This window comes from Oryzias latipes, chromosome 8 (genome assembly GCF_053564925.1).
Source record: "Oryzias latipes strain Hd-rR chromosome 8, Olatipes_Hd-rR_3.1".
In the NCBI taxonomy this organism is placed as follows: domain Eukaryota; kingdom Metazoa; phylum Chordata; class Actinopteri; order Beloniformes; family Adrianichthyidae; genus Oryzias; species Oryzias latipes.
Genome location: NC_136244.1, coordinates 27,194,645 through 27,217,155, shown reverse-complemented (window position 1 = coordinate 27,217,155; position 22,511 = coordinate 27,194,645). Strand labels below are relative to the sequence as shown.

At 44.9% G+C, this 22,511-nt stretch overlaps 1 protein-coding gene across 1 annotated transcript in view; it reads right to left on the bottom strand.

Annotated features, from left to right (window-relative positions):
- Positions 1-249: 249 nt before the first annotated feature.
- grin2ca (glutamate receptor, ionotropic, N-methyl D-aspartate 2Ca) overlaps positions 250-22,511 on the bottom strand; it is a 59,016-nt gene continuing 36,754 nt past the window's right edge. The window contains exons 4-13 of the mRNA XM_023957264.2: positions 20,539-20,653; positions 14,789-15,000; positions 9,817-9,985; positions 8,140-8,293; positions 7,906-8,031; positions 6,026-6,255; positions 5,142-5,302; positions 4,884-5,071; positions 3,178-3,410; positions 250-2,374 (exon numbers count right to left, since the gene is read on the bottom strand). Of these exons, the coding sequence (XP_023813032.1) occupies positions 782-2,374; positions 3,178-3,410; positions 4,884-5,071; positions 5,142-5,302; positions 6,026-6,255; positions 7,906-8,031; positions 8,140-8,293; positions 9,817-9,985; positions 14,789-15,000; positions 20,539-20,653 (3,181 nt within the window). The 3' untranslated portion in view covers positions 250-781. The remainder of the gene's footprint in view (positions 2,375-3,177; positions 3,411-4,883; positions 5,072-5,141; positions 5,303-6,025; positions 6,256-7,905; positions 8,032-8,139; positions 8,294-9,816; positions 9,986-14,788; positions 15,001-20,538; positions 20,654-22,511) is intronic.

Genomic DNA, 22,511 nt, shown 5'->3' with positions numbered 1-22,511 from the left:
TCTTTAGTTTCACTCGCTCCTTTGCTCTGTGAAGCGTTTTTTTAATCCAGGCTTCTAGCAGATCTTTTCCATTTTTTTTTGTTCAGCTGCTTGTTTTTGTTTTTTTTTTTAAGATCAATACAAACCAAGTTTAAAGATATTCTAAATCTTTGTCTGTGTGAGGATTGTGCGTTTGTGATCAATTCTTTGTGATAAAACTAATAAAACAGTTTGCAACAGAAAAAGTCCGAATCACGTCGGCAAAGAAGATTCCAGCAGGCCTCTGCAGCTGCCTCTTATTTATTAAAGGGTAACTCTTTCTTTAACAGTGGAAATACATCTGATGAATTTTTCCTCTTCTCTTTTTTTTCTTCCAAAGTGCAGTGATGTTACATAAATGACCAGAACGTCTCAAAACAACAGTGAACCCAAAGAAAATGTGTGGAAGACCAACCGGCGCTTCAACCACAAACTGCTCTCATCGTTCGATGATGAAACGGAAACACTGAGGGTTAAAAATGTTTGGATAAAATCCACCTACAGTATCATGTGTCATTCACGTTTGTAGCACAGCTTTAAAAATCCTTTAAATAACCATCAACAAGATAAATATCTATATATTAAATATTGAACATTTCAGTCGTATAGTGATTTTGGCGTACAAAGTCTCTGTCCATTCTTCAATGCTTCTCAAAATATTATTGCACTGATAATTGAGAGTAAACATTCTCAAATACACGGTCGGTGCTCAGTTTCATTTTTGCAGTAGCAGAGGCCACACCCCCCTGCTGAGAGCGGCGCTTCAGACCTCAGACTCGAGGCTGGACACCCTGCCCCAGGGTTTTGGCACATAGGGACGTGCCACCAGCACCGGCCTGCGCTCCCTGCCCACAGAGCCCAGCTCCTCCCTCTTGGCGGCGTCGCAGGTCCCAAACATGCTGTTGTGGTAAACCAGCGGCCTGTCGCCCATGCGGGGCAGCATGGAGGCGCTGTCCGAATAGTGGCTGTTGCAGGGAAACAGGTGGCACACGTCCTTGGGGGTGTTGTAGAACTGGGAAGGGCCCTGTGCCAGCGGCCCCACGTACACCGGTAAGTCCGTGTACGAGTTCAGGTAGGTGGAGTAATGTCTGTGCACCACCGTGGAGGACGAGCGGCGCAGAGCAGCGGCGTTTTGCAGAATAGCTTCCCGGTAGGAGGGCAGCCGGGTGGAATCGGAGAACTGGAGCTTTTGCTTGTAGGGGTAAGACCCCATGTGGGCGGGGTCCAAGTAGGCCGGCTCTGCCGCCACGGGGTAGCAGGACAGGTTGTGCCCCAGACTGCCATATAACTTGTGAGGCTTTGGGTTGGGCCCCGCCAAGCGGGGAAACAGGTCGGGCATGTCTGCTCGGGCGGAGGGAGACGTGGAGGGCTTGGTTTCATCCACCTGCCGGACTCTGTCGTTGCCCCAGGTGGCTTGGAGGAAGGAGGCGCGGCGGTTCAGTTTGTCCTTCCCCAGGAGTGGAATGTCATCCGTTTCGGGCTCCAGGTAGGACTTCATGCAGGAGTTGCAGCTGGGGCTGCCCCTGGCGTAGTGAGCAGCAGCGCAGGTCAGGCCGGGGTCGGGGGGGTGGTTGTTCAGCAGGTGGTTGGGCCTCAACTCTGCGAAGCCCGGCCGCGGCTGGTCGTAGTCTGATCGCAGTCGGGGGTCGGGGGCGTCAAACAGGCAACTGAAGGACCTCCTCCTGCGGCTCACGCAGTCGGGGGGGTAGCTGAACTTCCTCCTTAGAGGCCCCCTGTGCTCCACGTAGACCTCGGGCACCTGCAAGTTCCTGTAAGGAAGATAGGGGGACATGGGGGGCCGTGTTTGGTTCTCCACGTACACCCTGCCAGGGTGGTGTAGGTTTGGTGTCCCTGAAGAAGCGGGGTCCCTCATGGCTATGTGGGGGCTGCTGAGGCTGGAGATGGGCAGAGTTCTCTCCAGGACGTGCTGACTGTTGCGGGCGGGCAGCGTGTATCGCAGCGGCGTGGGCCGGGTCACCACTTTGGGCTTTTCCAGGAGCGGCTGGGTGCAGCTGTCCCCGTAATGAACCGGGAAGTTGGGGTTGATGGCCCTCTGGGGGTACGGCGAGTGGTTGTCGGTGATGCTGGGCATGTAGGCCAGATGGCTCATGTCAGTGGTTGCGACCCTGGGGGGCAGGCTTGCCCGCATGTTGTCGGCGCCGCGCCTGCTCCAGTTCTCGATGGTTTTGGTGGCGCTGTCCAGGGAGTTGTCCACCCGCGCGGACGACACCATGTCCTTGGCCGTCTTCAGCATCTTCAGCATGTTGGCCTGCGTGTAGTTGGTGGTGACGTCCGGGCTCTGCATGCTCACGCTGCGGTCGGCGTGCTCCACGCCGTTGAAGCAGCTGTAGATGCCCTGCAGGGGGAGGGATGGATGAATATCGGTGTTCAGGCGCTCATCGTATGCGTTTCTGCTTTTGAACCTCAGCTGCTTTATTTCACTTTTTAAATAGCGCCTCGTCCTGGAATGCAAAACCTTAACCTTTGGTCGCTTTTGATGCAGAAATGCAGTTTTTTCATGTAGCAATTTAAATTTGCTTTTCTTTGGCATCACATCTGCAGGAAGTCCTGCAGGATCCTTTTCCTGTTCGCTCACTTTCCCGCCTCATGCATTTACAGTTTTTATCTCCTTATTTAGCTGACGGTGGAACCTCAAACTGCATCTATCGCTCCGGGTCTGGACTCCTCAGACCGTTTTCTCCTCCTTCTGCTCGTTTTGGCTCACACACCTCCTTTCAGATGGCATCAAAACATCTCAGAGGTTCCCGCCTGCTCTCCCGGTTTTTGAGCTTCGGACTTTTACGTCCTCAGCAGAAATCAAGCTCTTTGCCTTTAGTCAACTTTTATTTATATATTTTATCATTTACCCTTTAGGAATCATATATACCTTTTTTTTAAAAAGAAAAATCCTCCAAATAATGTGTTGTCGATGTTTTTTTTGTTTAACAAATTCTGCTTTTAGAACCTTATCTTAAAGCTTTAAGGCAACATCCTATATTTTTTGGCTCATTTACAGTTTAATTAATGGAGTTGTAGCAGTTATGAGGTGTTTGTAGGACTGAGTAAGAATTTTTAGGTAAACTATTGTAGCAGTTTCTACCGTTGTTTCATATTCTAACTTCAGCATTTTGAACGTGTTGACACATCAGCTTCACTCACTCTGCTGATGGCGAGGAGGAAGTCCAGGCGCTCGGATTTGCGGTCAGAATGGCGAAGTTTCCAGTAGAGCAGATGTTCCCAGGCGAACACCAGCAGGCTCAGGCCCATGGCCACCAGCAGCATGTAGAAGACTCCCGCCATGTTGTCGATGTCCAGCTTGCTGCTCATGACCTCTTTCTTCTCGTTGCGGCAGATTCCCGTGAGCCAGACGGTCTGCAGCTTCTGTGTGTCGCCTTTGAGAGAAGCACAACAGTCTGTTAAAGCTCTGATCTGCTGGATTTAAAATCTTTTTTTTTTTTTTTATTGGTTTCTCTGTGGAAATGTTTTTTTTGACTTCTGTGACCACAAAAAGGATGCATTCATTTTCAAACGAACTCCAGTTCACTTTTTCCTAAAGTCTGGTTTGTCCGTCTGAACCTCAGTGACACAAAAGAGGGAGCAAAAAAATCTAAACTTCACCATCAACGTGGAACTGCAGTCATCACCCGACTAAAACTCTTTATTACAATAATACACGACTTCTGAACAAAAACCTAATCTTGTTCTTGTTTGTGATTTTACTCCGTTAGTTCTTGTGGAGAATCCAGAAAGCAGACAAAAGAACCCCAAATGTTTGGTTCGTTTGTTAAATATTGACTTCCTAAGATTAAAGACAGAAGCTGATTCCTGGAATCAATGATGAATCATTTCGGAATAGATTTATAAGTGTCACAAGTTTTTATTTGTGGGATCAGAACTTAAATTCAATCCCCTGAACATTTTATGAAAGATGCTGCGTTTGGAAAAAATTGACATTTGAACGTTTAAATCTGAAATGTCTTCACATTATCTCTGCCAAGATATTTGAGATTTGAGTTTTCATTCAATCCTTAATCAAACCTGGATTCCTGCAAAGCTGACTGCAGAGAAAAGAGAATAAATGGGAGTCAAGGAACGGCGTGAGGCAGAGATGATGATAAAACTGCAAAGTGAGGACCTGAGACATTCAGATCTGGATGTTTTAGCTTTAGTCAACTTTTAAGGCCATATGACACAATCACTATGAACTTTTAGTGGATGAAAATTGTTGATACGTGAATATACGTGGAAAAAGTGAGAAAGGTTGTGGACTTTATGTGAAATTTTCACAGATGAATAACAAATGAACTACATTAAAACCACAGTTCACAAAAACATGTAAATCAACGTAGAGCATGAACAGTGTGTGATTATTGTGCTGTTTAGGTGCAATTCCTTAGTGATTTCTACCATCAGTTACATAATTTGAACGTGATATGTGCGCTGTATACGTGATATAAAAGTTATACATCGGTGCGATGGCACATACGTGAAATATCTTATGGCGTATGTCAAAACATTTTGTCCAGCTTGAGCCAATGATTGATGTATTAAATTTTCAACAATAATAAATGCTCAAGCTAGAAAGGGACGCCAATTTAGCAGCGCTAACGCCATTTACTACTTTTGAATTCAGACATTTTTTTTTTAAAAGTAGCTTAGAAAAAAAATGGAAAAAAATCGCCAAATTTGATATGTTCCCTAAAAAAAAAGCCACCAAGCAGTAGGTCCTGTGGCCATCCCATGATTTCAAGAAGTCATTTGGAAACCCCGTCATGTGTTTGGGTTTTGTTAGAATTCTCCTGTCTGCATCACATTCATCTTCAGCCTCGGCTTGTTCCATTGTGAGGCTGAGCGGGAGAATTCACCGTCTGCGAGGAACTGCAGCAGAGCCAGGTCGATGGGCCTCTTCCAGCTGGAGTCCTTCTGCAGGGCGATGCCGTAACCGGTGGTGGCGAACACTTTCCCGCTGCCAATGGTCACTAGCTTGCAGCCTTCGTCTTTCCCGGCCATGTAGTTCAGCACGGCGGCGTCGTAGATGAAGGCGTCCAGTTTCCTGGTGAAAAACGTTCCTGGTCAGCTCGTAGTTCGGCTTCACCGCCATGCGGCGTCAGAATGAAACCTACCCGGTTTTGAGGCTGTTGAGGGCGTCCTCCACCCCCTTTTGGTTGTATTTGACCATGTGGGCGTGCATCTCCGGATAGTTGCTCCGAATGTTGCGCTCCGTGCTGCCGTTTGGGACGGTCCCGAAGCGGAATGGCGGGTACTGCTCCTGCGGCTTCTGAAACTGTTGAAGGTGAAACAGAACATCCCGGCTTGCTTTTGATGAGATATTCTGGACACTCACTCAGACTGCTGCTTTGTCTTTACTCCTTGGCAACATCCTTCAATGCTGCTATGATCTTTGGAACCTCTTTGTTTCCTTCTCAACACAGCAGAACAATGAACCAGGAAGTTGGGGGGGGGGGGGGGGGACCTTTGGAGAAGCGGTGGCCAGCTTGGCCTCTTTAATCCCTGCACTTTCCTGCAGCAAAGAGTCTGCAAATCTTTCCTTGTGCTGACTGTTTACCATGGATTTTCTCATCAATATTGCTTTAACCCTTGTGTTATCTTAGATGACCCCCCCCTTCCATTGAGGTGTTCTCCCTACCATGACAAAGGTGGATAAAGGTGGAAAGATTTCATGTAATCCATGGACACCAGTGAAGATCACAAATCATTGAAGAAAAAAGGTTCAGAGCACTGTCTAGTGGGTCTAGATGACCCAACTCCCAACGTTAAAGTGCCTAGGATAGAACAAGGGTTAAAAGTCACTCGCAGGGCGTGTAGGGACGATTCCAGGGTATAATCCTGAAACGCTCCAAGATCACCTCCTGTTCTTTCTGCTAAATGTTTACCAGTTTTTTGTTTTGTTGTGTTAGGAGATGAGTGACCAAACGAGTTTGTATCTTTACTTCTGTGCTGCACACTAAACCTGATCTGCAGAAGAACATACATAAAAGATTTGCACCTTTTTGTCGCTCAGTCCGGACACGGTGTCGATGTATTGCTCCTGGATCATGAAGGCGGCCAGGTTGGCCGTGTAGGACGCCAAGAAGATGACGGCAAAGAACGCCCAAACCAGAACCATGATCTTACTCGTGGTGCCCTTCGGGTTTTCGATGGGAACGGAGTTGTTGAAGACGATTCCCCACAGCAACCACACCGACTTCCCGATAGTGAAGGTTGGCCCCCCAGGATCTACGAGAGACAACACAAATCAATTTTTACCTAAGACTTTTTTTTGTTTTTTTTTTGCATCAAAGATCAGCAGTGGTTGAAGAAATGACATAGAATCGTTGTTTCTGTGAACACGTTGGATAAAGTTCACACCGGTTGAAATTCCTAAATGTTCTCCCATCTGTGAACCAAGTGATCAAACCCTGTAGGTCTTCAGAGATCAGACAGGATCAGGTGTGGTGTGGAATCATCAAAGCTTATTCTGGGTATCAAAAAGTCAAAGCCTGCCTGTTGGAGTTACAGTGATCCCTCGCTATAACGCGGTCTTCTTTTTCATGATTTCGCTACTTCACGGATTTGCATCGTGCATTGTGTTCTGCATTCTGATTGGCTAAAAAGTCACTCCGCTTCTTCTCTACCTGTGCGTCAATAACGTTGCAGTTTAATATGTTCATGTACGTAAAACAGCTTGCCAAATTTACAACACATACGTGCAAATCATCTTGCAATGTCGAAACTCTTCAATCGAGTTTCTCTAAAACCCGAGCGACAACAGCTGCCCATCACTATGTTGTTCTCCCGAACAAACACAGCTGCACCGCGGGCTTCAAGAAGAAAACACTGCAGAGCGGAGTCAGGATGCAGCGGCTCAGTCTGAAGAGCAGTGAAATACACCTGAGTCACTATTTGTCCCACTGTACTTTGTATTTTTTTCATAATCATTTAAAACTTTCTCACGTTTAATCCAATTACTCGGGTCGCGGTGGGCGGGGCTAATCTCCGCGATTTGAAGCCTTCTGTTAAAATCGATGATTAAAATTATTATTTGACAGTAGAGTACAGAAGTTATCTGTTGAAAAAAAAACGTTTCTAAAGTACTTTGATTTGTGAAACAAATGCTTGAGCCTGTAAAATGGTTTGTTCTTTCTTTTCAATGCATAATAGAGTATTTAATTGTATCTTCTTCCACTTTCGGCTTCTCCCATCAGGGGTCGCCACAGCGAACAAGTGTATGATAATTGTAAAAAAATAGAGGTTTCTACTTCACGGATTTTGCCTATCACGGGTTCTTTTTGGAACGTAACCCCCGCGAAAAACAAGGGTTTACTGTACTGATGTTTGTCTAGTCCTCTCTGGAAAGTCTAAAATGTCATTGGAGCAGACGAGGCTTTGAGGATTACCAACAAGGACATGGACACTGAGACACTGAGAATGGTAAATGGCGTATACTTATATAGCGCTTTTCTACATAACAGGCCCAAAGCGCTTTACAGTCACAGACCCATTTACCCAGTCACACACACATTCACACACACATCCACACACTGGCGGCGGCTCCAGTGCGGAACACTGGCTCCAACCTACCACCAGAGGCAAGGTGGGGTTTAGTGTCTTGCCCAAGGACACTTCGACACATGAGTGTGCAAGGTGGGAATCGAACCTGCAATTTTTTACGATCATGGTTTGACTGCCCTACCGCTGCACCACGGCCGCCCAAATGTCACAAGCTATCACCAGGACTGAACTGGGTCAAAGCTCCTTAAACCCACCTGACCTCTGTCGTTTTGGCCTCCTAGGAACCACCTGAGGTTAAATTTCCCTTCCAAAATAGGATCAATGGTTCAATCCCCAACCCATGTTCACGCTCCTCTCCTGTGTAGCGGCTCTCACCTTTGGCGGTGACCAGGCTGCGGTTGTACCCAACCGGACTGCAGTATTCAAAGACAAAGACTGTGATGGCCACGACTGTCAGGCACATGACGAACATCATCACCCACACCGCTGGACTGTACGGTTCTGCAGGAACGGGGGGGGTCAGTCAGTCCTGAACATTGTCAGCATCATTTTTACCAGACTGTGCTCCCCGCAGAGGTCAGCCAAATGCCCTCAGATGCTGTTCCCCACCTAAAAACGCAGACGGAGACACGGTCCCGTTGCTCCTGGCCACCATCACACTGATGCCGGTCTCCACAAAGGGCACTGAGAAGTCGATGATCTCTGAGCGCTCTTCGTTGATGGTCAGAGACCCGATGGCCATGTCAGCCCGCTTGTAGAACACCTGCAGAGTGGAGGTCAAAACACACAATCTGTGAAGGAGCGCATCGACACCACCACAAACGTTTAGCAAAAACCTTTGATGAACCGCTGCTTGCAGGCTCTGCGAAGGCTCAGTCTTCATTTTCATCTTTCAGCATCAAGGATGTCTGCAGCCTTCAGCTGTGCTTTCCTGTGTGCTGCTTCTATGTTTTCTCATCATTCTCTTCTCCTTAAAGGCTCTGGAGAGTTGTGTGATTTAGGGTTTAATCAGCTCCATTTTTGCCCGTCTATTTGCTCTGAATAATCTGCAGAAGCACTGGTTAACTGTTTCTGTGTGAACAGATGTTGGGAATTAATTACTTTTCAGGAGGGGTGAAAAGCAGCAGAGCTGCTCTTTTTAGAGTTAGGCTTGGGTAAAAGGTTAGAGGTGAAAATCATAGAAAATGAGGTTAAATTAGAGGTCAGATGGCTCTGGCAAAATGTTTTAGCTTTAAAAGTGGATTCCTGTGGGGTCTTTTTGATAATCAAACTACTTTTTTGTAATTCTGAATTTTTCTAAGTCCTAACTTAGTGTGTTTAACTGTTTTGAGGCCCTCCCCCTAATGTTGATGGAGAATATGTGGATTTGCACTTTGGTTCATGCAGGTCTGAGGACGCCGATGCCTCACTGAGCTCATGGCCTTCTGTGTTTGAACGGAAGCTGAGCCGTTTGTGTGGTTGGAGGTCAGCAGATGTTGTGGATTCAATCAGGAGCTTTTTCAGGAGGAGGAGGACATGATTCATGGAGACATTTACAAATAAAGTTTTGCTGACCTTTGACCTTGGGGGAAGGCTGCTATCTTGATTCAAATTTTGGATGTAGTGCCTCCTAACTCCTTAAGCCTCTTTGAGCAGCAAACAGGGAAAAAAGTAGAGGTTTCAGCGTTTGATTGGCGTTTGCATGGCGAGTTCGCAAAAGTTCCCTTCTTGCTCAGACATTTTTTACCCGAATATTGTGAAAATGTCATTCATGAATCCCTGGCTAAAGTTGAACGAAAGGATATGACATACAAAATAGGAATGTGGCTGTGGTTAAAAAAAAACCTCTGTCGCCAAGGAAATCCAAAAATATACTTTGGCCGATTCTTCTAAAGATGACATAGACCTGTTCGTCACCCCCAGGTGACTAAAACATTAAATGGTTGCTATGGAGACAAAACCAATAGTAAAGCTGCCAATTTAAAAATGTTTTTTCACATATTTGTTACGTGCAGCTCTGACCAGGGTGGCAGAAAGGAGAGTGAGGGGTTGTGGAGCAGCTACTAGGCAGTGATGACAGGCAAAGAAGGGGGTTATGGGAGGATGGCGAGGGCAGGTAAGCACCTGCGGGCCACACATCGTTGCTAGTGGCTTCCTCTTTTTTCATTTATTATCATCCATCCATTGTTTTTTTCTTTCCACATAATTTGGTTCTATTTTTTTTTATTATTCTTTGAGTATGAGGTGGTGTTTGGTACAAGAGATTTATTTTGGTCAACCCCGGTTGATGCTGCCATGGAAACGTACCTCTCCGATCATTCCGTTCCAGATTCCCCGCACCAGCTTGCCGTGCTTGCCGTTGGTGACCAGGTAGAGGTCGTAGGAGAACTTGATGGTGCGGGCCAGCTTCTTCAGGATGTCGATGCAGAAGCCTTTGCAGCAGAGTTTGGTGTAGGGCTCGGTGTGACCGACGATGCTGAAAGCACACGGGAACACGTTTACGGCGCAGCAGCATCCTCATTTTGCTGTTTGCCCACAAATGGCAGGGATGTACAGAAAAGGAGATTATGTGGAGATGAGGGGAGGATGTGGTGGCGCCGTGGCGAGGTCGATATCAGCAGCAAGCGCAATAGACGACGAGTCTCTGGTGCTCTTTATCACAGCAGATGGACTGACAGCTGGCTGCATCCAAACAAGTCCAACATAAAGCGTCCCAAACAATAGCAGGCAGAAGTAAAATCTATAGCTGGATTACAGACAGACGTCTGTGACCATCAACGCGTTTTGGAGCTGTTTGGATGTGAGAGCAGATGATTGGTTGTTGAGAGCAAAGAACATCAATGAACCTTTGTTCAGAAAGATTTTTTATGACATCTTTCACTTACACGCTTAAATATTCCCTATGGTTTTACCAAGTTTCTAATCGTATGAAGATTGTTGTGTGCAGAGACTTTAATTCGTGTTGGCGACCTGTTGGCGTGCACGTCAGATCTAAAGAAAGCAAACATGAAGCGGATGAGATTCATGGATTTTCACACCAATCTTTTTTGAATTGATTTGCCGTCTAAGTTTTGCATAATTCCACAGTAAAACTGGTTTCACAAAATCTTTCAGCCTTCATGCAAATGTGCGTTTTTGTCAGCCGGTGAGAATTAAGCCTGATGTTTCTCCACAGACGTGAACTTTATTAGAAGTCTGACATTCAGAAACGGTTTGTTAAGATGGCAGTTCATTGAAGCCCGGAGCCAACAGCAAATGTTTGTCCACCTTCTCTGCCAGTCTTTTTCCTAGTGGCAGCCCTTAGCAGCCCACGGCAGTCAGGTGACATCTGCAGAAGTTGGTGTTTTAGGAGCTCAACAATTAAAAACGGAGATAAATCTGGATCCGGCAGAAAGAAGCAGATGTCGCCTCACAGTTTAGCCTGAAACGGCTCGTAAAGCTGAGAAAGCCAAACCCGTTTTAGTCGCAGGACTGATCAGAACGGTCAACAGGACCTTCACAGACCGAAGAGCGAAGATTTGTCTGTGATCAAGAAGTGAGGATGTGCAGAAAAAACATATCCTTAATGAGCCTTTTAATCAGGATGTTTGGGAATGAAGCAGGAGCTCCAAAATGCCAAGGCTGTTCCTGTCAGCCCCGTCGCTGTTCGCCGCTCAAACTCAGACGTGCCGCTGCTGCTGCGGTCATTAACGGCCTCAGACGGGCAGAAGTACAGACTCATTACAGCCGGTGATGAACGAGGGCCGTCACCGAGTCGGCGGGAACACGACTGCCGCCGCTTGGGTGTGAGGCGTGTGTCAGGTTGGAGTTCAAGTGGACATTTAGTCCAATTCAAACCAAATAAAAAGGCATATATTAATATATATAAAGAGCATGGACATTTCTGGATGTTCTTCTCTGAAGGAGAGCAGGGGGAGAGCGGTCCACCAGAGGGACATGGAGCAGAAACGGCGAGCGAAGCTGGTGCCGCCAAATGGGAGACACTCTGAGGAAGCAGGAGTTAAGCACACAGATGGTCTGCCTGGCAGGCTGAATGCCTGGCTTTGAGGTGGGGGGACTGAAATAGAAAACCTGCATGACCAGAGGCTCCATGTTTAGAAGCCCTGATGTGGGGAAGTTGGGGGCTTTTTCTGGGCTGGAGGGACACTTGCTGCCATGTGGGAGATGCAGATAGACGAAGGTGACCCTCGTGACGGATGAGGAGGTGTTTGGTTTTGAGAGTCCAGAGCGGAGCGCCAACTCGGTTTATGAAATTACTCTGATGCTCTTCAGATCAGCTGATTCTGTTATGGTAAATACATACACTTTTCGCAATAAAAGCCCTCGTAATGTTGGTGATTCTATTGTTTTGGGTGCATCATGGTAGCCTTTTCATCATTTTGTTCTTTGCTTAATGAGAATTAATTCAACTTCTACAGATTTTGGAGTAACTTGAATCATAACATTTTAATGTAAATTTCAGTTTATAAATCGTCTTAAGTCATTCTCAAACAGAAAAGCACGATATAAAATAAATAAATCATACAAATTCTTTGTTACCGCGCGGTTATGCAAAAAATGAAACCCCTGCCAGATACCACCTGGTGGGTGCACGCACCTGGGTGGGGCGTGGCACAGGCAACCCCCAGGCAATAAAAAAATAAAATGGTTGCTATGGAGATAAAATCCATAGAATAGTCACCATTTAGAAAAATGTAATTTTTTTTGTTTCTTTTTTCTGAATTTGTCCCATGCAGTTCTGACCACACTGTGGGTGGTGGTGGTGGTGGTGGGGGGGTAAGCACTGTTCAGCCACCGAGGACAGGTCATAAGGGAGTGGCGAGGGCGTGTAGTGGCAATAAAACGCTGCTTGCAAATGTTTCTTTTTTTTACCTTTGGGTCATCTGATATTAGATTCAGTTTTTGTCAAATAACAAAATGGTATTTTGTCCCCAAATTTGTCACTTTCTTGTCAGATATTTTAGAATGTATTTTCACATAAAAACAACTATTTTTTTATTTTACAAAGTGCAGCTTTAACGTATTTATCTCCTGCCTTTTTCATGATTTTGTCTTTGAAACCTTAACATGAAAGACATAAAAGAACAAATCTTCACAGATGCTGAGTCACTTTTTTTTTTTTTTACAAGAAACACAAAAATTGCAGTCCTACTTGAAATTTTCTGACAATTCTGAAGTAATTGTTACTGCAGTCATCTGAGAATTGCAGAAACAACAGGACAACTTTTCTAAAAGTATTTACTATTGGCATCTGCGGAAAACTCCCGTCTCCCTCTGCTGTCTTTAGACCTCTGCTATTTTTCTGCACGTCCTACACTCACCTTGGTGTACATATGTGCTTCTACACGTTAGCATTAGCTGCATTCTTCTATACCATTGTAAAGTTCTAAAACCGATGAGTGGACTGTGCTCCTGCTCACAGAGCTGTGAAGCAGCTGAGCCTTCATCATCTGGTGGCCACAGTCTTCACGCGTCACCTCGCTCTGACCCGTCTGCCTCTTTTCTGTCCCATCTGTGCGAAAGCATCTCATCCACTGCAGCTTTTGTCCAGCTAGAGCATGAAACTCAGCGGCAGAAAGGTTCTTCACCTCGTTGACGCCATAGTCAGTAATGGATTCTCTCGGCTGCTAATGGACAGAATGAACGAGCTGCTCTAATCATTCCATCTAATTGATACCCAACATGCAGCTCATATATTTCCCTGATTGGGTCAAAGGGTGATCGTTGGGATATTGCTCTGTGGCCAAGTGGCCTAATGAGAGCATCACCTCCCTGAGTGATAAGAAGCCATGCGTGAGCTGATGGGGGAGGAGGGCCTCCTTATCTCTGCGCTAATGGCACTCTCAAATTAGATAGAAAATCAATTAAGGTGGACATGTTAACGTGTCGGAACACTTGAGAGGGTTGGTGGGAATATGAGGAGTCCTTTGAAGCAATGACGTTATAAAAGAATCAATGGTTGATGAGGGAAAGGAGGAGCTTTGTTTGGAGCATTTGTTTACCTCCAGCAAGGAGATTGAGCCGAGATCAGGTTTCATCACAGACCTTCCTGAAGGCTAATGAAGGTTCGGGTAAAGATGTGTGAACCATCTCAAAGATGATGGAGTCTTTAGTGAACGGAAAACCATCAGGAAGTAAATGAAACCCAGTTAAAGTACATTTACATCATGAATACGTCTGTAAAGAGCCGACAGGGAGATTGAACTGCAGTTCATGTTTGTGGACTCTGTCACTGAACTCCAAAGCTACTTGACTTATTTGGATAACTTTCTTTAAACTAGTACTTATGTTGAAAAGTGCACTTTCTGTTTGAATGCTAGTTCAGAGCTCCTGCCAGTTCCTCTGAGGAGCGTGGACTTATCACGCAAACAGCACTAACGGACCCATTGCGCAGTCTGCAAGTTTTGGGGGGGATTAATAAAACGAAACACGCCTGCATCTCAGCTGCCTCACCCTTACTTGCATAAGCGCTCACTGCAGCATGTCCATAGAAAAGAAATGTGCGTGGACATGTTCTCTCTATGGTGGCTGGATTTTTGTTGGCTGGGTGTGGGAACGTTAGGAAACCTGAGTTGGCGTCCCAGGGGCGCAATGAGCCAAAATCCAATGTGGGTCCTTCACGCTGCTGCCTATCTGGGTCTCCATGCAAAATGCACTGCCATGGGACACACACTAAAAGTTAAACCAGGTCGAACTTTGACTAATCAGACACTCTGATTTGGTAGTGACGTATGGATGATGTCTCCTTTAATCCACAGAAGTGACAACTGTTTGAACATTGATCACGGAAGAGAAATAAAAATTGCAGTTTGTCCCTGGCCAGAACTCTGTGACACAAAGTCTCTCATTCATCGTAAAAGAGCTGTGAAAGAAAAAGCCAACGGCGAGAATCTCCAGATTTACACTGCTAGTATGATTCTCACGCAAACTCTTCCAACTGTTGGTGGCGGACAAGCGCTAGCAAACAGAAAAAGGACAGAAAAGCGCGTTCAAGAAGGCACGTAACATACCCGGTGTGAACGTAGCTTTAGAGTAACCCAACTTTAAATAAAGATGCATGTCAGTGATGTCAAGCTTGTTATCATGAGAGAAAATGAATGCGATAGATTTAGTTGGCTGCACCCAATCAGAGTAATAATTAAGATGCACCCCGTCTCCTTTCATCCTCTCGCCCAAAAACGTGATGAGGGGCCGAGCATCTGTTCAAACATTTGTCTTCTCAGTCAACAGACGGAGTAAATGTGATGGGAGTCTGTGCTTTATCACATGGTTTACTTACGTCTCCGTCTTGTTGGACTGCCGTCGGCAGGGTACGGTGTTGCTCACACAAGTACCCGTGGCAGGGTCCACCGCCTCCACGATGACGAAGGGTCGCTCCTCCAGGGTGGCGACGGTCAGATGCCTGTAATCCGACACCGGCTCCAGGTAGGAGCCGAACCGCGGCCACACAGGGTATCTCATCTGCAGGATGCCCACCTCATAGGTCCCCACCTGAGGGAGTCAAAGAGGGGGGGTCAACAGGAAAAAGAAATCTCTGCAAAACAGCAGATGGCTGCCATGATGCTCATTTGCTACAGCAGCAACACAAACAGAAGCAAAGAGACCTGTGAAGGACGACACACACACAATCACGCACACAGGCCTTCGAGTTTCTATATTGGGTTATCAGCTGATCGCAGGCTTTTCACAGAGGGAGGTGGTGTGAACAAACGCCAAACTGTCTTACAAGGAATCCTGTGAATGTTGTAGAAACAGGAAAATGAGCTGCCCGAACAATAAGTAGCTTCATTTTCACAGAAAAATCCTTCTGTAACTGAAGGTGAGAATCTTAGGCGTTTACAGAAAACTCTTCTCTGCAAAAGACTTTCTCCTAAATGAGTCTCCTTTGATTTTATGTCCATATTCATAGATCCTGACCTCAAAGAGGATAGGAGCGATAAGTGTTCAATTTACAGAAAAACACTAGAAAGTTTTAGTCATTTGAAGAAAATAAAGTCATATATTTTCAAGATTTTCATCAAACCATTTATTGTTTCAGAAAAGAGGCTCAGAAAATAAAGGTTTAACCAAAGCATCAGCATTTATCTTTAAGACAAATTGTTTGATCTCTTTCTATAAAAAATTAAAAACATAAACTGTAAAGCATGATGTTGTATTTCTGTATTTTTGTACACCAAATGCTTGGGGCGATGTAACCAAAATGTCACATCCTGTAGGTAATTGAATATCCCGATATGCATCATGATGAAGCAGTTTGTAAATTCAATGAATCAACAGTTAAAATTAAAATATGGAAATGCAGTTTGGAGTTGATGTTAGCAAAGATAGTAGATACTAAATATAATTTTATATAAAACCAATAACTGGATGCAGCGTCTCGACATTGATGTCATCACTCGACGCTGCTTTAGCAGCTTTTTCTTGCTCATTCTCTGTTTTCTCTGTCATGTTTCTTACTCGTGTGATAGACCAGGTTAGTCGGGTTGGAGTTTGTTGTTGGGACTGGTGTTCTGCCATAAAAAGCACCCCTGAAACGAAGAGCGCTGTGTCAGACAGCCGCCTGTAGATGACTGTCAATGACATGATGCCAATGTCTGAAACAGATGTCGATAGTAACTGTTCTTTATTCAAAGAGAATAGACTGGATGTTCATGTTTTGGTGTCCTCTGAATGCACACGCAAAAGTAATTAAAAAAAATCTGGGAAAACAAGGACTTTAAAGTGGAAGCCAGTCACCAAACTCATAATATTTACTAATAATGTCAAAGTTTTGTACCGTCATTACCCAAACAAACCATATCGTATGCTAGGAGTTAGCTTTGTGAAAGGGTTGTGAAAGAAAAGGATCAATTAGAACTTTTTCCACAGGGTTTAAGGGTGGCCAGGACTCTGCTGAAAAACTACACCTGGGAGTGTAAAAGGTCCAGAAGGCCACCAGTTCTTGAAGAACTTTGATAGCAGGGAAAAGTGTGTGGACCTTTTTAGCATAAAAAGTTCAACTATTGTACTTGATTTCTTAACCTGGACAACAAGGTAACTCACATTTTTCATTGAACACCCTTTTGTTACACTTATTTTCACTCAATTGTTACAGGTAAAAATACATTTCCTGTCATGACTGAATAGAGATCGTCACATAAAGATGCATCCATCAGGTTTGGAGATATTCACCGTTCCACTCTACAAAGAACCATTGGCTTTATGTGAGGATTTTACTCCTTTCCCCCTGGCGTTCCAAACAGGAAGTACCTGGCCTCCAAAAAGTCAAAATCCCATAGACTCGTTCCATTGGTCAGAAGAAAGATTCTTGATCTGATACTTTTTTAACATCTTCTTGGTAATCCTCATTTGTTTCATGATATTTTTTTCCTGTAGTTTGTTATTCAAGTTATAAACTGACCAATCAGATACCTCAATGAAAGCAGCCTGCTGGCTCCAATGTTCAACGTTTAAAACGTTTTGACAGATTGTGTGCAGTCTTCCAAAAAGCTCACTCCTGATTGGCGAGAGTAGGTGCCAATCAAAAACTTTGACTGTGATCGAATTGGACCAATCTCAGCTTATTGACGAAATCTGGCTCCAACATGGCGGTGCCCATACCGTAAAAAACTGGCGACTGAAGTAACTCATTTTTAATGGGATACGTCCATTAGTCCACTTCTCAGACACAGTCAATACCAAGAAACATCAGTTTCTCAGTGATGCTTCTGCAGTGACTCGCCTGTTTTGTGTAAAAGGTTTTGCAGAGTCCACAAAGCTGGAATATTTAAAGCTCAAACTGCAGAACAACAGAACTTTGTAATTTCTGCTGGTCAGCACGAAGAGGGGGGGCTTTTTCTTCTTGATATTTATGTAAAACTCAATCGCACTGAACCTGCTATGAAAACCCCAGGCATCCTCAGAACGTGTTTGTGTTGGAAAGAGAAAATGTCAGAAGAAAAAGGAAGGTCTGAAGGGCTCGACTTTGAGATCCAAAGCTCGGTTCTTGCGTCTCGACACCATGAGAGTCGCTTTTGTCAGACGAGTCGCTGTGCGTCAGATTTGCTTTTTAAAACATCCGTAGCATTGTTTCATCTTCACCTCTACTGTCGCATTTACACATGATGCAGAATCTCCAAAAGACAGATGTCACAGATGTCAAAGAAATAATGTTTACTGTCTTTATAGTTGACACTCTAAATGTCAATAATTCCTATAAAGACGCAAAAGAAACGCTGGCTAAAACAGGGAAGGAAGCATTCTCATGCCCGCAGCTCTACAATAATGTGTAATAAAATATATGTGCTGCTAGGCTTCCATTCAGGAAATGAAATTAGTTTTTTTTTCATTATTCTCAAATCCATTTGGAGCACACAGATGATAATTTCAGGGTTTGAGTACATTACAGATGCACAGCAGCCTCTATAGTGTATAAACGGCGATAAGAGCTCTGTCAGGAGCACTTCACGTCCTTCTCTCTGAGGCCTGGTCTCCCCGTCTCTTTTGTCATGCTCTTCCTCCATCTTCCTCACTTTGACTTTCAGTTCTCAGCTCCGGTACCCTCCGGGGAGAAACAACTCCAGAAAAATCATGTGATAAAAGCGTTGTGGCGATGGGGGTTTAATAAGTGAAAAAAAGCAAAGTATGTGCTGCTGCTTGGTTTATGTGTGTGTCTGGCAGCTTACACACACAGGTGATGTATGGCTGTAACAGACCGGCTGGCCTGCAGAATGAAAAAGCTGGCAGAAAGGCAATCCACAGAAGGAATTGATTTTCAGCCTGCAGAGAAAATGGGTCGGAGGCGACGCAAAGTTAAGCACACAAAACGGATTGCCTCACGCTGAAATTTAGTGAAATGAGGAAAACGCTTTTCTCCACAGGAACAGGAAATATACCGTTTTCTTTCCTCAAAGGCAGGTTTACGAGAGGGTCAGACTCATGGAGATGAGGAGGGCTGGAATTACGGAGGGACTGAAAGGAACAATCGCTGAAGGCGTCTGTCTGCAGTTTCGTGTATTTCAATTAGTTCCTTTCTGATCAAACATGACCCGTCCCAACTACACCTGAAGGGTAAGTCTTAGCAAATAAACATAGATAAAGCATGAATAGGCCCGTTCACATGTTTTCCGTTTAATATTTAGAGTCCAATCCTTTGTCTTTCACCTTCCAGTTAACCTTAAAGTCCCACTCTGATCATCTTTTGATCTATTTTTAAATCGTTACCAGAGATCTTTTCTTAGTTCTTAGGTTATAGTTTAGTTAGTTTTTTTTCTAGGACATAGTTTCTGCAGAGCGGCAGGAGTTTATTAGAAATTCACCTCTGAGTTGTGCTTGGACCCGTTGGCGTGGAGCAACCCCGCCCCCCCTTCCCCTTCTTGTTACCGAGAGCTCAGTATAGCTCGTGGCCCACCCAGCGTATTTTTTTCGTCACAAATACGATCTTTTTCCAATGCTATTTTTTTGTCTGCGCCTAGCTCACAAGAATTTGAATAAAGAAATGCTCAGAAATTCTGTTTTAAGCTAATTCATCAGAAAAAAAGGCCACAAAAACATGTGTAAAACATTAAAAACACAATTTTCTTTAATGTTCCTCATTTCGATGCCTTCCGACAAAGTATTGACTTAAAATGCACAATCCTGGAATCAGCTGAGGAATCCTTTCAGGTGTCTCAGACACACCTGTCCTTGTTGCTGTTCATGCAGAGAATCTGGTCATCTGACTTTGATGAGAAGGTTCTGAAACTTTTCTCCAGGAGTTGTGACATCTGAACAGCACTGATGGCGTAACTCTAGAAAGATTATTGGTAATTAAGTCTTTGTCTTCCGGTAAACCATTACTGGTATTCAAAATGATACAGACAGACAGATAACTGCCGGGGATTGAAGTATAAATTTAAAAATCATTGAAACACCCATTCCTCGAACATAACTTTCCATCCAGTGACTATGTTCCAAACTTTTACAACGTCCAGAAACGAGTTTGATTTTCTAAAACAGCCACGAATTAGACAGGCTGGTGGCGTAATTCTCTCCAAAGTCATTTGACAAAAAGAAATTCCATTCACTCTGGAAATTAGGTTTTAAGAGTCTCAGGATTAAATCTTACTGAATGAAAATTAAGATAATAGAAACAGTAAAATCATGAGCTGCTTTTTCATTTAGGTTCTTAAAAAAACGGCTTTTTTTAACACTTTCTTGTGGCATTAATATTTACATATTATATATTGAGAAAATTAAGCTCAAACCTGCATTTCTGAGTATTTCTTTATTCAAATCTTTGTAAATTGGGAGCAGACGTGGGGGGGGGCTGGGCGGGGCCCACAAGCTCCAAGCTCCGCCCCCTTTCTGATCATCCCCCTGCAGAAAAACAGATCCATGAACGTCTTTGTTTTCCTGGTCTGAGCAGGAATCTGGATCTAATCTGGACGGCTTGATTGATCTGATATTGCTGCCATTTTTATTGCACCACCAATGTTAGATTGGGAGTGTGAGGGGCTGTAAGCTAGCGGGAGAGAGTGTAAACAGTGAGCTCTGGTAAAGGTGATGGGAAAGGGGGTGGGACCCCCAGCTGTTTGGTGATCTCCTGCTGCTCTGCAGAAACCATGTCCCAGAAAACGACACAGGTGTTTGGATTTTGGATAAAAACAGAATAATCATAACTAAAGTTCCACATCAATCAAAGGATGATCGATGTGGAACTTTTAAAAGAAGAGTTCTGCAGCTTTTGTTCCTGCGTGATGTAAATAACTGACTTATTTTTAAAGTATCGTTCCCCTTTAGGGTAAATCGGTGCGGAAAATGCTGCTGGCTTAGCTGTACCTGCATCTGTCATGTACTCAATCTGGGTAGAAGTGTTAGGAACGACAGGGTCCCACAGCTGGGGTTGTCATGGTGCTGGTGTCACTGCAGGAGCCGGCGTGTACTTCCTGAGCGCTCACTCCTGCAGACATCATGTTAAAACGGCCTGTTCTGGCGGCTTTCTGTGTCGGCTCTCATGGGATCACAGCCCAGCCTGCAGCCCACAATAACTGCGTTTCAGGGAAAGCTTACCTTGTCCCACTGCCTCTCTCTGTCCAGAGTGATTATGATCATGGCCGGATTCACCAGGTATCCGTTGCTGTTGAAGGAGAAGTCGTTGTGTTCCCATGTTACGTTCAGCATGTGCCTGAAGACAAACAGAGGCAGATGTCCCTTTTTGCCCTGATGCAGTTAAAAAAAAACCACTTTGGTGTGACACAGAAAATGGACCCCAGAGCTACTGTTCACCTGGGTCTGCATGTTGTTTTCTAATTGGTCTTTGGTTTCATGGGTTAGCAGACACTTTCAAAGTCGTTTCGAATTTTTGCTTCCCTATTCACCAAAACACAGTTTTAGAACTCTCCAACCTCAAAGGAGCTCTGGTTGGGCCGATGCTGGAGTTCATCAGGGTTTAGGGTTCTGGTTTCTCAACACAGCCCAGTGTGTTGACACATACATGATCATTCTGCTGTTGGTAAGCTTGTTGACTCTTCTGTTTGTTAGCTGGTTCAATGTCCAGCTGCAGTCAGCTGCAGGCAGCTGTGTCCAGACTGATTCACTCAAAAACCAGGATTGTATGGTTGTGGCTGTCCACCAGCTGCTGCACCTCCGGTCCTTGTCATACCAAAGCTATTGCCTTCACATCTGTAAATGTCACATAAGACCACAACTTTTCTCACAGTTTCCACGTATAATCCTGTATGACCACTTTCCATCCGTGCAATATGTCCGTCGAGGGCAGTAGCGGTTTCAGGAAAGGGCAGTACGGGCGGTTGCCCGGGGCGCCAAATCAAAAGGGGCGCCGGCTCAGCGCTTGGAGAAAAAAATCTGCCGCTTTGATTTTCTATAAACTCTTATGTCATGGCACGGTGTTTGGAACGGCCTATTACCGAAGAATCAGAGCCCCCTGGAGCAGGAAGAAGCCCCTGGCTTCAGTCTGCAGACCGTCTGCAGACCCGCCGCAGCTAGGGAGATCTGTGAGAATGTCCCGGCACGCATACAGAGACGCATCCGCTAAGCTTGGACGCCTTTCGTGACCTGCCTTCCGTGCTGTACAGCACACCGCCCCGCGAGAGAAATGAATTTTGACCAGCCCAAAACCAAATTCATGCTAAGACCTGTCAGCCGAAACCCTCGACTGGCTGACTGTATTTTATTATTTTATGATTTTGTGTATTTTTAACTGTGCTGCATTTTACGATTTTCCTCTTTTGTGACTGCTGTCAGTGAAAAATGTTATAGAAATAAATAGCACTTTGCGTTAAAGAGCTTAAATAGTTTTTTGAAGATTCCTAAAATAATTGTAAGTATTAAGGCAGTGAAATGCAGATTTAATGGATGAAAACGATTATGTTTTAGCTCTTCAGCTCAGGAACTTTTATTTTGAATTTTTTTTTCTACTTGATCAAACTCATTTAAAAACTTCAGCTCATGTTCCTTGTTGAAACTGGTCCCGGATTGTGACGTTAATCCCTCGCATCGCGTGTCACGTTCCACCTGTGGCGCCGCTCTCGGCTCGGCTGAGGTGATGAAAGCCCGGTGCGAGGAGACCGGCCCCCGCCTGGTCGGTGTGAAAAGCCCATTTAATCTGGCGGCGTGCGGTAATCTCATTAACAGGTGAGGCCTCTGTCTGAGGAGAGTCAGGTGATGAATGTGAAGAGAGCCAGCCGCTCTGTTTGATGTGACTGCAGAGAGAAACAGTCAGGTCAGAAAAAATAGGTGGGGGTCTGCTGTGCCTTATCAACAGGGAGGGGTTTGTCTGGTTCCCAGCTTGTTTGAGGAAAAGTGCCGTTTCAGCCAAAGACCTCATTGGTTTAAAGCAGGAGTTTGACGATAGATGGCGGCTTCTCTGTGGTGTTTGGACCTTATAACCCAGAACCGTGATTTAGACATTCTCATCACTGCTGCCCCCACCAGCCAGAAACGGTTTCAGGAGAACCTTTCTCCACCAGAGAACCTTTGCTGATTGAAACATCTCTGACAAAATGGGACCGACTGGTTGCTCT